This window comes from Coregonus lavaretus (genome assembly GCF_964263955.1).
Source record: "Coregonus lavaretus genome assembly, chromosome: 24".
NCBI classification, from domain to species: Eukaryota; Metazoa; Chordata; class Actinopteri; order Salmoniformes; family Salmonidae; genus Coregonus; species Coregonus lavaretus.
Genome location: NC_140011.1, coordinates 14,457,283 through 14,473,440, shown reverse-complemented (window position 1 = coordinate 14,473,440; position 16,158 = coordinate 14,457,283). Strand labels below are relative to the sequence as shown.

General features: G+C 43.1%; 1 protein-coding gene across 1 annotated transcript in view; it reads right to left on the bottom strand.

Moving 5' to 3' along the window:
• Window positions 1-16,158, bottom strand: part of LOC311100051 (AP-3 complex subunit beta-1-like) — an 84,423-nt gene that overhangs the window by 31,055 nt on the left and 37,210 nt on the right. The window contains exons 20-22 of the mRNA XM_084140794.1: window positions 11,923-12,070; window positions 8,586-8,634; window positions 3,127-3,230 (exon numbers count right to left, since the gene is read on the bottom strand). Coding sequence (XP_083996920.1) covers window positions 3,127-3,230; window positions 8,586-8,634; window positions 11,923-12,070 — 301 coding nt within the window. The remainder of the gene's footprint in view (window positions 1-3,126; window positions 3,231-8,585; window positions 8,635-11,922; window positions 12,071-16,158) is intronic.

Here is a 16,158-nt window from a genome sequence, read left to right as displayed (position 1 = left end):
CTGGCCATAATGTCTGCCACCCCGTCACAATGCAGATTTACCTTCCTGACAAGCACATCCTGCCTCACTCTGCACTCAAGGTCCTGTCTAACACCCCTGAGAGGAGGGAGGGCTGCAGGGAGGAAAGGAGGACAGGATAGGACAGGGCTTCAAACCGCTTATCATCACCAATTTGACACAGTGGACAGTGACGGCTTAACACACACACAACCTCCCCATGTCTTCCGCCACTGTTGGCCTGTGAGGCAGGAGGAATCCTCCAGACCCAAAGTGTAAATAACAGCAGACTAGGGATGTAACCTTGACTCCACTGTGGCACGCACACATGCACACACACACACACACAAACACACACAGGGTATGTCTCTTTTTGTCTTGTCTCTTCTAGACTTCGGGGAAGCTGACAATGGGAGAGGAAGTTGATTGAGAGGCTCTATTATGTCTCAACTTAAAGGAAGCTACTATGATGGATGACAAACACGTCAGTCACCTTCAGAGCCTGGACACACACACACACACACACACACACAACGGGACGACACGCTCACTCCCTCCCAGCATCCTCTTTGGAAAATGACCTGAAAATCCCGCTGACATATTCAAAAGGGGCTAACCGTAACAGGGCGTCTGGCGAGCATGTGGACGCATAAGATGTCCAATTTAAGAGAAAGAGTGCGTGTTAGGAGATGTATGGGGATGTATTGAAAATCCATTTCTGCTTTTGTGACATTGGCTGCTTGTTACTTCCGAAAGAGGATTTCATTATGTTGTGAAATTGTATGAGAGACAGACAGAAAGAGAAACGGGTGTAAGAGACGCATCTGATTGTAATTGTTCCCTTCAGTCAGTCAGGAGATGACAATTAATTGAGTCAGTCTATCAGAAGACCTTGACTAGAAGGAGTCAGCTCGATGTCACTGCTGTCACCTACAACCATATTAAACCAACAGGAGTTAGTTAGCCCAAAGCACATCGACGGAGGTTAGCTCATCTGGGACCATTCATCACTATATATGATTTTGTTTTAAGTGATTCATCTGGTTACTTTCAAAGAAACATGGATAGTTATGGTACACCAAGACTCAGTCAGTAAATCTTACTATGGTGGCATCAGTTTAATTGAAGCCTTTGCATCAGGGACTTGATTCAGAGACAGACAGACAGACACAGACAGACAACCCCCTCACACACACTCACCCAGCCACATCCCATCCCATCAAAACCAACCGATTGCATATTGCACTATTTCCTACAGGGCATTTAAACCTATTTATACCCAGCCAGTGTGTGTGTGTGTGTGTGTGTGTGTGTGTGTGTGTGTGTGTGTGTGTGTGTGAGTGGCAGGTAGGGGTGTGTGGAGGGCAGGGCTGCGATATTCCTGCCTTTCCCAGCCCACTGCTGACTCATAATTAGACCTTAACCCAGCGCGCCCACACCGGGGGAGGTCAGAGTGGGGAGACGGGGGAGGAGGGGCCCGCCTGATGGGCACCAAATGAACAAATTATGATGGGCCCCCTCCGGGTGTGATGGGGTCAAACGGCCCGCGCCCTGCTGCTGACAGTTCAATTTCCCCCCAACGCAGCCTCATTCGCCCAATGCTAATTATGAATGAAAAGTTATCAGCCTTAGCCAACCCCCCCATACACATGGACAGCGGACGGAGGGTGTGTGGCAGGGTGGGGTGGTTTAAAATGCATTTGTGAGAGATCCTTTAATGTCAAAATGTTATTAGAGAGAGGGAGCATGAAAGAGAGAGAGAAGAGAGAGAAAGAGAGAGAGAGAAAGGGAAGAGAGGGAGAGAGAAAGGGAAAAAGAGGGGGGAGAAGAAGAGAGGGAGATAGAGGAGAGGAGAGGTCAGAGACGGTGACCAGGGTTAATGTAAATGTCTTTGATAACCATGCAGTAATTCTCTAAAAGGACCAAAGCGCTCAGCTGAGACACACTCACTGCTTCTGCGGGCGGATTGGTGAGAAATAGAAATGACACCAGGGCAAGTGTGTGAAGGAGATGGTGTGTGTGTGTGTCAATTTGTGTGTGTGTGAGAGAGATAGGGAGTGAGTGAGTGGGTGATACTGCGTGTGTGTGTGTGTGTGTGTGTGTGTGTGTGTGTGTGTGTGTGTGTGTGAGAGAGAGTGTGTGTGAGATTGACAGCCCTTCCCAGGCCTGTCTGTATGCAGAGTGGTGTGTGTACTGAAAGGTGAAGGCCGGGCAGTAATAGAGAATAGAATTGCAGATTAAACAGGGTGCTGTTTGCACATCAGCATCTGATTGAGAGTCAATCCTATGCATAAATACATGATGGCCATCAGGATTCATAGACTGGGGTAAATAACCTCACAACCCTCTTGCTACTTACTTTCAAAAGCGTAGGAACAGACTCTCTCACACACACACACACGCGCACACTGACACAAAAGCCCTGGACGAGTGAGGACAGAAAACTACAAAAATAACTAAAAGATTGGATACATAAGGGAACGTCTTCCCTGAGGGAACTTCTTTTTTGTAGCTAAGGAATGTAATAGGAACAATATGGGACGTTACGGTGATGTTATTGGGACATATCGGCTCTCTAATGGATTAGCTTATATTGATTGGTTGGTCACACACGGTCCTCAGCTAAACTAGTGCAAGTGCATGGCCAACACGCGCACAGAAATCTCAAGACCAAAGAGAGAAAGAGCCATTACACTTGGAAAAGGTCAACCATCGAGCATAGACACACTGTACAGAGACAACAGGGAAGGAACGACTGACAGAGAGATGGAGGGAGAGGTGGAAAGAGAGATGGGAGAGGGGGATGGATGGAGGGTGGCATCGAAGGCTGTATGAACAGGGCAGATAGAGAGCCAGAGAAATGCACAGGCAGTGCACTTGTATGAGAGGGAGGGATGGAGAGGAGGAGAGGAGAGAGGAGATATAAATATGTTCAGGGAGGAGGAAAAGGTCAGTAGCCAACCTCACGAGGAGATATCTCAGCCACTGGAGAGACCAACTCATTCAGAGACACACTACTGTATGTTGTCTCTCTCTCAGCTCTGTCAACCAGACACACACAGGATCCAGTGGACACAGAGGGAGGGATAGACAAACTGACACAGACAGTCAGACAGTACACACACTCACCTGCATGGTGGAGGAGACGTTGGCGAGAGACAGGCCTTCCAGGTCTCCAAGCAGGCTGGGGGAGAGGACATACGACTTGGGCTGGGTCACTGGTGTAGGAGTGACTACAGGACACAGAGAAGGCCGGGGACCACCCATATGTAAAATGTATGCACGCATTACTGTAAGTCGCTTAGGATAAAAGTATCCGCTAAATTACACACACACACACACACACACACACACACATATATACACATATATATATATACATATATATACATATTTATATACACATATACATATACATATATATATATATATATATATATATATATATATATATATATATATATATATATATATATATATACACACACAGTGGGGAAAAAAGTATTTAGTCAGCCACCAATTGTGCAAGTTCTCCCACTTAAAAAGATGAGAGAGGCCTGTAATTTTCATCATAGGTACACGTCAACTATGACAGACAAAATGAGAAAAAATAATCCAGAAAATCACATTGTAGGATTTGTAATGAATTTATTTGCAAATTATGGTGGAAAATAAGTATTTGGTCAATAACAAAAGTTTCTCAATACTTTGTTATACCTTTTGTTGGCAATGACACAGGTCAAACGTTTTCTGTAAGTCTTCACAAGGTTTTCACACACTGTTGCTGGTATTTTGGCCCATTCCTCCATGCAGATCTCCTCTAGAGCAGTGATGTTTTGGGGCTGTCGCTGGGCAACACAGACTTTCAACTCCCTCCAAAGATTTTCTGTGGGGTTGAGATCTGGAGACTGGCTAGGCCACTCCAGGACCTTGAAATGCTTCTTACGAAGCCACTCCTTCGTTGCCCGGGCGGTGTGTTTGGGATCATTGTCATGCTGAAAGACCCAGCCACGTTTCATCTTCAATGCCCTTGCTGATGGAAGGAGGTTTTCACTCATAATCTCACGATACATGGCCCCATTCATTCTTTCCTTTACACGGATCAGTCTTCCTGGTCCCTTTGCAGAAAAACAGCCCCAAAGCATTAATGTTTCCACCCCCATGCTTCACAGTAGGTATGGTGTTCTTTGGATGCAACTCAACATTCTTTGTCCTCCAAACACAACGAGTTGAGTTTTTACCAAAAAGTCCTATTTTGGTTTCATCTGACCATATGACATTCTCCCAATCCCCTTCTGGATCATCCAAATGCACTCTAGCAAACGTCAGACGGGCCTGGACATGTACTGGCTTAAGCAGGGGGACACGTCTGGCACTGCAGGATTTGAGTCCCTGGCGGCGTAGTGTGTTACTGATGGTAGGCTTTGTTACTTTGGTCCCAGCTCTCTGCAGGTCATTCACTAGGTCCCCCCGTGTAGTTCTGGGATTTTTGCTCACCGTTCTTGTGATCATTTTGACCCCACAGGGTGAGATCTTGCGTGGAGCCCCAGATCGAGGGAGATTATCAGTGGTCTTGTATGTCTTCTATTTCCTAATAATTGCTCCCACAGTTGATTTCTTCAAACCAAGCTGCTTACCTATTGCAGATTCAGTCTTCCCAGCCTGGTGCAGGTCTACCATTTTGTTTCTGGTGTCCTTTGACAGCTCTTTGGTCTTGGCCATAGTGGAGTTTGGAGTGTGACTGTTTGAGGTTGTGGACAGGAGTCTTTTATACTGATAACAAGTTCAAACAGGTGCCATTAATACAGGTAACGAGTGGAGGACAGAGGAGCCTCTTAAAGAAGAAGTTACAGGTCTGTGAGAGCCAGAAATCTTGCTTGTTTGTAGGTGACCAAATACTTATTTTCCACCATAATTTGCAAATAAATTCATTAAAATTCCTACAATGTGATTTTCTGGATTTTTTTCTTCTCAATTTGTCTGTCATATTTGACGTGTACCTATGATGAAAATTACAGGCCTCTCTCATCTTTTTAAGTGGGAGAACTTGCACAATTGGTGGCTGACTAAATACTTTTTTTCCCCACTGTGTGTGTGTGTGTGTGTATATATATATATATATACACACACACACACACACACATACAGTGCCCTCCACAATTATTGGCACCCCTGTTTAAGATGTGGTCGAGGACTTCCAAAAATTCTCATTTTTTTAAAAACAACATAGAACCCAAATGCAAAAAAAGGGGAAAATCCAACCTTTTATTTAAGTACATTACTTTGGTGTAAAAAAAAAAAAAAATCACACGTTTAGAAAAAAAAAAACTTTAAATCATGTGTCCCACAATTATTGGCACCCCTGATGTTAATACTTTGTACAACCCCCTTTTGCCAACAAGACAGCACTTAATCTCCTCCTATAACATTTCACAAGATTGGAGAACACAGAGAGAGGGATCTTTGACCATTCTTCTTTGCACAATCTTTCTAGATCATCCAGTGTCCTGGGTCCTCTCTTATGCACTCTCCTCTTTAGCTCGCCCCACAGGTTTTCGATTGGGTTGAGGTCTGGGGACTGAGATGGCCATGGGAGGACCTTGAGTTTGTGACTGCTGAACCATTTTTGTGTAGATTTTGCCACATGTTTTGGATCATTATCCTGCTGAAAGACCCAATGACAACCCATCTTCAGCTTTCTGGCAGAGGCCATCAGGTTTTTATTTAAAATGTCCTGGTAGTTCAAAGCGTTCATAATGCCATGCACCCTAACAAGGTTCCCAGGGCCTTTGGAAGAGAAACAGGCCCACAGCATCACAGATCCTCCACCATACTTCACGGTGGGCATGAGGTGCTTTTCGGCATACTCATCTTTTGTTTTACGCCAGACCCACTTAGAGTGTTTGTTGCCAAAAAGCTCAATCTTAGTCTCATCTGACCAAAGCACACGATCCCAGTTGAAGTCCCAGTGCCGCTTAGCAAACTCCAGACGTTTACGTTTGTGAGTGTTAGTGAGAAAAGGCTTTTTCCTTGCATGCCTCCCAAACAGCTTGTTGGCATGTAGAGAGCGTCTGATGGTTGTTTTGGAGACTGTGACCCCAAGATGCCACTCTTTGATGCAATTCTGTGACAGTGAGCTTAGGACTTTTTTTTACTTCTCTTACCATCCTCCTCACTGTGTGTTGTGGCAAGATAAACTTGGGACCTCTTCCAGCCTTGTTTGTCACTGTTCCAGTTGTTTTAAACTTCTTAATGATTCCATTTTCTTGTAGCCATTGCCTGACTTATGAAGGTCAACACAAGTCTGCCTTACTTGAATGGTGTGTTCTCTTGTCTTTGCCATGTTGACAAATGGGTAAGAGAATTAGGCCTCTGTGTCACGTCATATTTATACCCCAGGGAAACAGGAAGTCATGAATAACTAATTAAAAGTTCCTAGATACTCTGACCAACTTTAGCAACTACAGAAAAATATATTTTTTAAAAAATCAATTAAAATTTTCAGCGGAATTGTTAGGGGTGCCAATAATTGTGGGACACATGATTTCAAGTTTATTTTTTTCTAAATGTGTGATTATTTTTTTTACCACCAAAGTAATGTACTTAAATAAAAGGTTGGATTTTTCTCTTTTTTTGCATTTGGGTTCTATGTTGTTTAAAAAAAGGAGAATTTTTGGAAGTCCTCGACCACATCTTAAACAGGGGTGCCAATAATAGCGGAGGGCACTGATATATACACACACACACACACACACACACACACACACACACACACACACACACACACACACACACACACACACACACACACACACACACACACACACACACACACACACACACACACACACACACACATATATATATACAGTGGGGAAAAAATTTAGTCAGCCACCAATTGTGCAAGTTCTCCCACTTAAAAAGATGAGAGAGGCCTGTAATTTTCATCATAGGTACACGTCAACTATGACAGACAAATTGAGGAAAAAATATCCAGAAAATCAAATTGTAGGATTTTTAATGAATTTCTTTGCAAATTATGGTGGAAAATAAGTATTTGGTCACCTACAAACAAGCAAGATTTTTGGCTCTCACAGACCTGTAACTTCTTCTTTAAGAGGCTCCTCTGTCCTCCACTCGTTACCTGTATTAATGGCACCTGTTTGAACTTGTTATCAGTATAAAAGACACCTGTCCACAACCTCAAACAGTCACACTCCAAACTCCACTATGGCCAAGACCAAAGAGCTGTCAAAGGACACCAGAAACAAAATGGTAGACCTGCACCAAGGTGGGAAGACTGAATCTGCAATAGGTAAGCAGCTTGGTTTGAAGAAATCAACTGTGGGAGCAATTATTAGGAAATGGAAGACATACAAGACCACTGATAATCTCCCTCGATCTGTGGCTCCACGCAAGATCTCACCCCGTGGGGTCAAAATGATCACAAGAACGGTGAGCAAAAATCCCAGAACCACACGGGGGGACCTAGTGAATGACCTGCAGAGAGCTGGGACTAAAGTAACAAAGCCTACCATCAGTAACACACTATGCCGCCAGGGACTCAAATCCTGCAGTGCCAGACGTGTCCCCCTGCTTAAGCCAGTACATGTCCAGGCCCGTCTGAAGTTTGCTAGAGTGCATTTGGATGATCCAGAAGAGGATTGGGAGAATGTCATATGGTCAGATGAAACCAAAATAGAACTTTTTGGTAAAAACTCAACTCGTCGTGTTTGGAGGACAAAGAATGCTGAGTTGCATCCAAAGAACACCATACCTACTGTGAAGCATGGGGGTGGAAACATCATGCTTTGGGGCTGTTTTTTTGCAAAGGGACCAGGACGACTGATCCGTGTAAAGGAAAGAATGAATGGGGCCATGTATCGTGAGATTTTGAGTGAAAACCTCCTTCCATCAGCAAGGGCATTGAAGATGAAACGTGGCTGGGTCTTTCAGCATGACAATGATCCCAAACTGACCGCCCGGGCAACGAAGGAGTGGCTTCGTAAGAAGCATTTCAAGGTCCTGGAGTGGCCTAGCCAGTCTCCAGATCTCAACCCCATAGAAAATCTTTGGAGGGAGTTGAAAGTCCGTGTTGCCCAGCGACAGCCCCAAAACATCACTGCTCTAGAGGAGATCTGCATGGAGGAATGGGCCAAAATACCAGCAACAGTGTGTGAAAACCTTGTGAAGACTTACAGAAAACGTTTGACCCGTGTCATTGCCAACAGAGGGTATATATAACAAAGTATTGACAAACTTTTGTTATTGACCAAATACTTATTTTCCACCATAATTTGCAAATAAATTCATTAAAAATCCTACAATGTGATTTTCTGGATTTTTTTTTCTCATTTTGTCTGTCATAGCTGACGTGTACCTATGATGAAAATTACAGGCCTCTCTCATCTTTTTAAGTGGGAACACTTGCACAATTGGTGGCTGACTAAATACTTTTTTCCCCCACTGTATATATTTATTATGTCATTTAAGGCATAAATAGGCTTAATTCCCACTGGAAATATTGTCAGTACTACAGTTTATGTATTTTTCACAGTTACGTGCTGTTTTGCGGACATAAAACGTACAGTCATCCAAATCCAAAAGGGACACCACCTTCTTTGACTTCACCTCCATCTAGGGAAAAGAACAACAGAAACCTTCGTGAGAAACAAACTGTCCCTAGAGCATACAGATATCTACCGGCTTGGAACATGTACTGAATAACAAAATAAATATTAATTAATATTTGACCCTTAGGTCTTTGTCAGATCGTGAAACATATTTATAGTAAATACACATAGCGTTACCTTTTTTAGCAAATGTTTCAACATGAATGCTGAGATTAATGAGGGATATACACTACCGGTCAAAAGTTTTTAGAACACCTACTCATTCAAGGGTTTTCCCTTTATTTGTACTATTTTCTACATTGTAGAATAATAGTGAAGACATAAAAACTATGATATAACATATGGAATCATGTAGTAAAAAAGTGTTAAACAAATAGCCACCCTTTGCCTTGATGACAGCCTTGCACACACTTGGCATTCTCTCAACCAGCTTCATGAGGTAGTCACCTGGAATGCATTTCAATTAACAGGTGTGCCTTCTTAAAAGTTACTTTGTGGGATTTCTTTCCTTCTTAATGCGTTTGAGCCAATCAGTTGTGTTGTGACAAGGTAGGGGGGGTATACAGAAGATAGCCCTATTTGGTAAAAGTCCATATTATGGCAAGAACAGCTCAAATAAGCAAAGAGAAAAAACCATCAAGCGCTATGATGAAACTGGCTCTCATAAGGACCGCCACAGGAATGGAAGACCCAGAGTTACCTCTGCTGCAGAGGATAAGATCATTAGAGTTACAAGCCTCAGAAATTGCAGCCCAAATAAATGCTTCACAGAGTTCAAGTAACAGACATCTCAACATCAACTGTTCAGAAGAGACTGTGTGAATCAGGCCTTCATGGTCGAATTGCCGCAAAGAAACAACTACTAAAGGACACCAACAATAAGAAGAGACATGCTTGGGCCAAGAAATACAAGCAATGGACATTAGACCGGTGGAAATGTGTCCTTTGGTCTGGATTCCAAATTTGAGATTTTTGGTTCCAACTGCCGTGTCTTTGTGAGACGCGGTGTGGGTGAACGGATGATCTCTGCATGTTTGGTTCCCACCGTAAAGCATGGAGGAGGTGGTGTTATGGTGTGGGGGTGCTATGCTGGTGACACTGTCTGTGATTTATTTAGAATTCAAGGCACACATTTTACATTTTAGTCATTTAGCAGACGCTCTTATCCAGAGCGACTTACAGGAGCAATTAGGGTTAAGTGCCTTGCTCAAGGGCACATCGACAGATTTTTCATCGGGGATTAGAACCAGCGACCTTTTGGTTACTGGCACAACGCTCTTAACCACTAAGCTACCTGCCGCCCCACTTAACCAGCATGGCTACCCCAGCATTCTGCAGCTATACGCCATCCCATCTGGTTTGGGCTTAGTGGGACTATCATTTGTTTTTCAACAGGACAATGATCCAAAACACCTCCAGGATGTGTATGGGATATTTTACCAAGATGGAGAGTGAGGGAGTGCTGAATCAGATGACCTGGCCTCTACAATCCCCCAACCTCAACCAAATTGAGATGGTTTGGGATGAGTTGGACCGCAGACTGAAGGAAAAGCAGCCAACAAGTGCTCAGCATATGTGGGAACTCCTTCAAGACTGTTGGAAAAGCATTCCAGGTGAAGCTGGTTGAGAGAATGCCAAGAGTGTGCAAAGCTGTCATCAAGGCTAAGGGTGGCTGTTTGAAGAATCTCAAATATAAAATATATTTTGATTTGTTTAACACTTTTTTGGTTACTACATGATTCCATGTGTAATTTCATAGTTTTGATGTCTTCACTATTATTCTACAATGTAGAAAATATTAAAAATAAAGAAAAACCCTTGAATGAGATGGTGTTCTAAAACTTTTGATCAGTAGTGTAGATGAAAGAGAAAGAGATAGAAGAACAAGCAGAAGACAGAAAAGATGACAAGCAGAATATTGGAAGTAAAGTCTGTCTGTACTGTATATGGGGGAATGTAGCCTACACTGCCTAATTTGACTGACAGCGTCTATCCAATGTAACATGATATTCCTAAACATATCTGCTATGTACATAAAATTCAATTCTATATCAATTCTATTTCTCAGGCGGCTGTGCATATACACACTGCACATCTGAAGCGTGTCTCTGATCTGCATGGGCCAGCCATGAGGCATGTCCTGTCACAACCCGATACACTCTAGCGACTACCTCCAACCACTAGGCCAGGCTTGTCAAACAGCGACTCGGAATATCAGGATGTGCATCGCCAGATCTACACTACAACGGGTAACAATAAAAACGCTATTAAACATAAGAGCACTATTACGGACCTCTCTCTCGCTCTCCACGCCCTCCTAACCAACCACGGCCCTGTTCACGTCTTATAAAGAACCGTAAAATTCCACTCTGCTTACTGCGGGATCCACTAACGGAGAGCGTGAGAGAGGGAGAGAGAGAGAGAAGGAGAGAGAGAGAGAGGGGGGGGGGGGGGGGGGGGGAGAGAGAGAGAGAGAGAGAGAGAGAAGGTGTAATAGTGAAAACAAATAATGAAGTTAGAGGGCGTATCTTATCAGATTGTCTCTTGACGCTTGGTGGCGGTAATAGAGAAGGAACCCTTGTTAGCAGGCGGAGTGAGCGAGAGAAAGAGCGAGTGGAAGAGCGAAAGAGGGAGAGAAAAGATGGAGAGATGCATAGGTCGTAGAAGCAAAGTATGCAAAATGAGAATTTCATAGCGGAGAACGAAAGAGGGAATGAAAGAGAGAGGGAAGGGAGGAGGAGTGAAGAAAAAGAGGGGGGTGAGATAGATAGGGAAGACGATGCTGCAAAGAAGCAGACCAAATCATATTCCACTGTGTAGAATATGATTTATCTGCCTCCACTAGCTCTAAAAAGACACTGGGAGAACCTCAATTGCGTACTCCTCACGTCCTCGCTCCTCTTTCCTCATCTCCTTCTCAAAACCCATTGGATGAGAAAGCCAGAGGTCCCTCCCCTCAGACCTTCTCCTCCAATGGGTTTTGAGGAGGTGAGGAGAGAGGACGTGAGGAGTATGCAATTGAGATTCTCCCACAGTTCACACTAACTAACACATTATATAGTGTTGTACTATGCCGAACAGAGGGTTGGTTCAAACTGTCTTATTTACAGTGTGGAGAAGAAGTCTGATTGGACACAGGTCAAAATAACTTCATCTGTTCAGAGTCAGACCATGGTCTCAATTCAATCAACTGCAGATAAAGGAAAACCCCACTAGGGGTTATTTCTGAGGTGTTAACCATGTTAAACTGACACACCCAGCAAGCGGTTGCCCTCACGGTTGGTTGTCTCACCTTGGGTTTGGCTTTAGATTTGGTTTTCTTCTTGTGTTCGGTGCCTGAGTCAGAGTCTGCGTCGGACCCAGATTCGGAACCAGAAGAGCTCTCTTCTGCAGACGAACTGCTGGCTTCTTTAGCAACGTTCCCATTCTCATCTGAATCACTGACACGTAGGAGAAATAACACAAAAGGGTGTTAGAGAGCTAAACTAAACACAGTACAACTAGGGCTGGTACAATTACCGTATAACCAACGGTTATGGATGAAGACAGTCATGAAAATAAAATAACCGTCATCACATTTTTGTTTTGTTTTTGTGGAACGAACAGCTGACAGAAGACGAATGGACAGGCATTCTTGTGGTTGACTCTGTGGTAACATTCTGTGGTAACACTTTGTTGCTCCTAGCTGAAACAAGCAAGGTATTGTAGCAAACACTACTTTGGTTGCCTAGGCAACGCCCACCTCACTGCAGCAGCAGCACACAGAAATAGAATGAATAAAACGAGCTTGCAACCGCTAACCCTGGCAATTGGACTGGTAAACTCATGGGTATACTCGCAATGGCTGCCTGGTATTGTGATGAAATAATATCCATGGTAATGTAACATTTTCATTCAAATTACGTTAACTGATGTGGCTCATGCAATGGAATGTATTTTTTGTAACGTCAGTTGAGTTGAATCAACAAATCACAGCACATATTGATGGGTACACTTTCTGCTTTGCTCCTATGGGCTAGGTCGAAAATATATATCTTCAACCCAGCCTATGGGTACACTCACAATGAAGTAAGCTTTATGCAACATATTTTTGGGTGCGGACATATTACACCTTCTGTTAGTCTGGGTTTGCGGGTTTTGAGCACCGCCCAAGCTTCTGGGAGAGCACGATGGTCCCATTTTGATTACACTCGCAATGGCCGCCAGTCCACCCACTATACCATTAACCCATTATTATCATTGACTTGAATGGGGACGCATGTTCTATTCATTGTATTTCTATGGCAATACATGCAGCCAGGAGTGGAGGAGGAGAGACAAATTAATTGGCTGGCAAATAACCGTAATCCAAAATTCCATGACCGTCACAGCCCTAAATAGAACGCTATTCTATATGCACCTGTGAGATTAAGGAGCGCATCTTGAAGGGTTATTCCGTGGGTGGGAAAATGTGTAATATTACAACTTTAAAAGCTGGAATCCTTAGTGGTGAAACTGCCACTACCGTTTGCTATATAACAACAAATAAGTTACAGCAAACAACGAACACTGCTTTTTCCCCCTCTGACATCATTGCACGTGCGATCGAACAGCAGAATATGTACCTGCAACAAATATACACTACCAGTCAAAAGTTTGGACACACCTACTCATTCAAGGGTTTTTCTTTATTTTGACTATTTTCTACATTGTAGAATAATAGTGAAGACATCAAAACTATGAAATAACACATATGGAATCATGTAATAACCAAAAAAGTGTTCAACAAATCAAAATATATTTTATATTTGAGATTCTTCAAATGGCCACCCTTTGCCTTGATGACAACTTTGCACACTCTTGGCATTCTCTCAACCAGCTTCATGAGGTAGTCACCTGGAATGCATTTCAATTAACAGGTGTGCCTTCTTAAAAGTGGAATCTCTTTCCTTCTTAATGCCTTTGAGCAAATCAGTTGTGTTGTGACAAGGGGGGGGGGGGGGGGGGGGTATACAGAAGATAGCCCTATTTGGTAAAAGACCAAGTCCATATTATGGGAAGAACAGCTCAAATAAGCAAAGAGAAACAACAGTCCATCATTACTTTAAGACATTGACTGACATTCATACGGAACATTTCAAGAACTTTGAAAGTTTCTTCAAGTGCAGTCGCAAAAACCATCAAGCGCTATGATGAAACTGGCTCTCATGAGGACCGCCACAGGAATGGAAGACCCATAGTTACCTCTGCTGCAGAGGATAAGTTAATTAGAGTTACCAGCCTCAGAAATTGCAGCCCAAATAAATGCTTCACAGAGTTCAAATAACAGACACCTCAACATCAACTGTTCAGAGGGGACTGTGTGAATGTGAATGGTCGAATTGCTGCAAAGAAACCCCTACTAAAGGACATCAATAAGAAGAAGAGACCTGTTTGGGCCAAGAAACATGAGCAATGGCCATTAGATTTTTGGTTCCAACCGCCGTGTCTTTGTGAGACGCGGTGTGGGTGAACGGATGATCTCCGCATGTGTAGTTCCCACCGTAAAGTATGGAGGAGGAGGTGTTATGGTGTGGGGGTGCTTGGCTAGTGACACTGTCAGTGATTTATTTAGAATTCAAGGCACACTTAACCAGCATGGCTACCACAGCATTCTGCAGCGATACACCATCCCATCTGGTTTGGGCTTAGTGGGACTATCATTTGTTTTTCAACAGGACAATGACCCAACACACCTCCAGGCTGTGTAAGGGCTATTTGACCAAGAAGAAGAGTGATGGAGTGCTGAATCAGAAGACCTGGCCTCCACAACCCCCCGACCTCAACCCAATTGAGATGGTTTGGGATTAGTCGGACGGCAGAGCGAAGGAAAAGCAGCAAACAAGTGCTCAGCATATGTGGGAACTCCTTCAAGACTGTTGGAAAAGCATTCCAGGTGAAGCTGGTTGATAGAATGCCAAGAGTTTGCAAAGCTGTCATCAAGGCAAAGGGTGGCTATTTGAAGAATCTCAAATATAAAATATATTTTGATTTCTTTAACACTTTTTTGGATACTACTTGATTCCATATGTGTTATTTCATAGTTGCTCGTTTCAAGTCCTGCCACAACATCTCAATTGGGATTAGGTCTGGACTTTGACTAGGCCATTCCAAAACTTCTAATTTGTTGCTTTTTGATAATTCTCATGTAGACTTGATTGTGTGTTTTGGATCATTGTCTTGCTGCATGACCCAGCTGCGCTTCAGCTTCAGCTCACAGACGGATGGTCTGACATTCTCCTGTAGAATTCTCTGATACAGAGCAGAAATCATGGTTCCTTCTATTAAGGCAAGTCGTCCAGGTCCTGAGGCAGCAAAGCACCTCCAAACCATCACACCACCACCACCATGCTTGACCTTTGGTATGATGTTCTTACTGTGGAATGATCCAAAACACACAATCAAGTCTACATGAAAATTGCTAAAAAGCAACAAATTGGAAGTTTTGGAATGGCCTAGTCAAAGTCGAGACCTAATCCCAATTGAGATGTTGTGGCAGAACTTGAAACGAGCAGTTCATGCTTGAAAACCCACACGTAACTGAGTTAAAGCAGTTCTGCATGGAAGAGTGGGCCAAAATTCCTCCACAACGACGTGAGAGACTGATCAACAACTACAGGAAGCATTTGGTTGGAATCATTGCAGCTAAAGGTGGCACAACCAGTTATTGAGTGTAAGGGGGAAATTACTTTTTCACACAGGGGAATTGGGTGTTGCATAACTTTGTTTATGAAATAAATATGTAATTGTTGTGTTATTTGTTCACTTATATTCCCTTTATCTAATATTAGGTTTTGGTTGAATATCAGATAACATTCAGTATCACAAATATGCAAAAGTAGAGAAAAATAGAAAGGGGGCAAATACTTTTTCATAGCACTGTATATATATATATATATATATATATATATATATATATATATAGTGGGGGAAAAAAGTATTTAGTCAGCCACCAATTGTGCAAGTTCTCCCACTTAAAAAGATGAGAGAAGCCTGTAATTTTCATCATAGGTCCACGTCATCTATGACAGACAAAATGAGATTTTTTTTCTCCAGAAAATCACATTATAGGATTTTTTATGAATTTATTTGCAAATTATGGTGGAAAATAAGTATATGGTCAATAACAAAAGTTTCTCAATACTTTGTTATATACCCTTTGTTGGCAATGACACAGGTCAAACGTTTTCTGTAAGTCTTCACAAGGTTTTCACACACTGTTGCTGGTATTTTGGCCCATTCCTCCATGCAGATCTCCTCTAGAGCAGTGATGTTTTGGGGCTTTCGCTGGGCAACACGGACTTTCAACTCCCTCCAAAGATTTTCTATGGGGTTGAGATCTGGAGACTGGCTAGGCCACTCCAGGACCTTGAAATGCTTCTTACGAAGCCACTCCTTCGTTGCCCGGGCGGTGTGTTTGGCATCATTGTCATGCTGAAAGACCCAGCCATGTTTCATCTTCAATGCCCTTGCTGAAGGAGGTTTTCACTCAAAATCTCACGATACATGG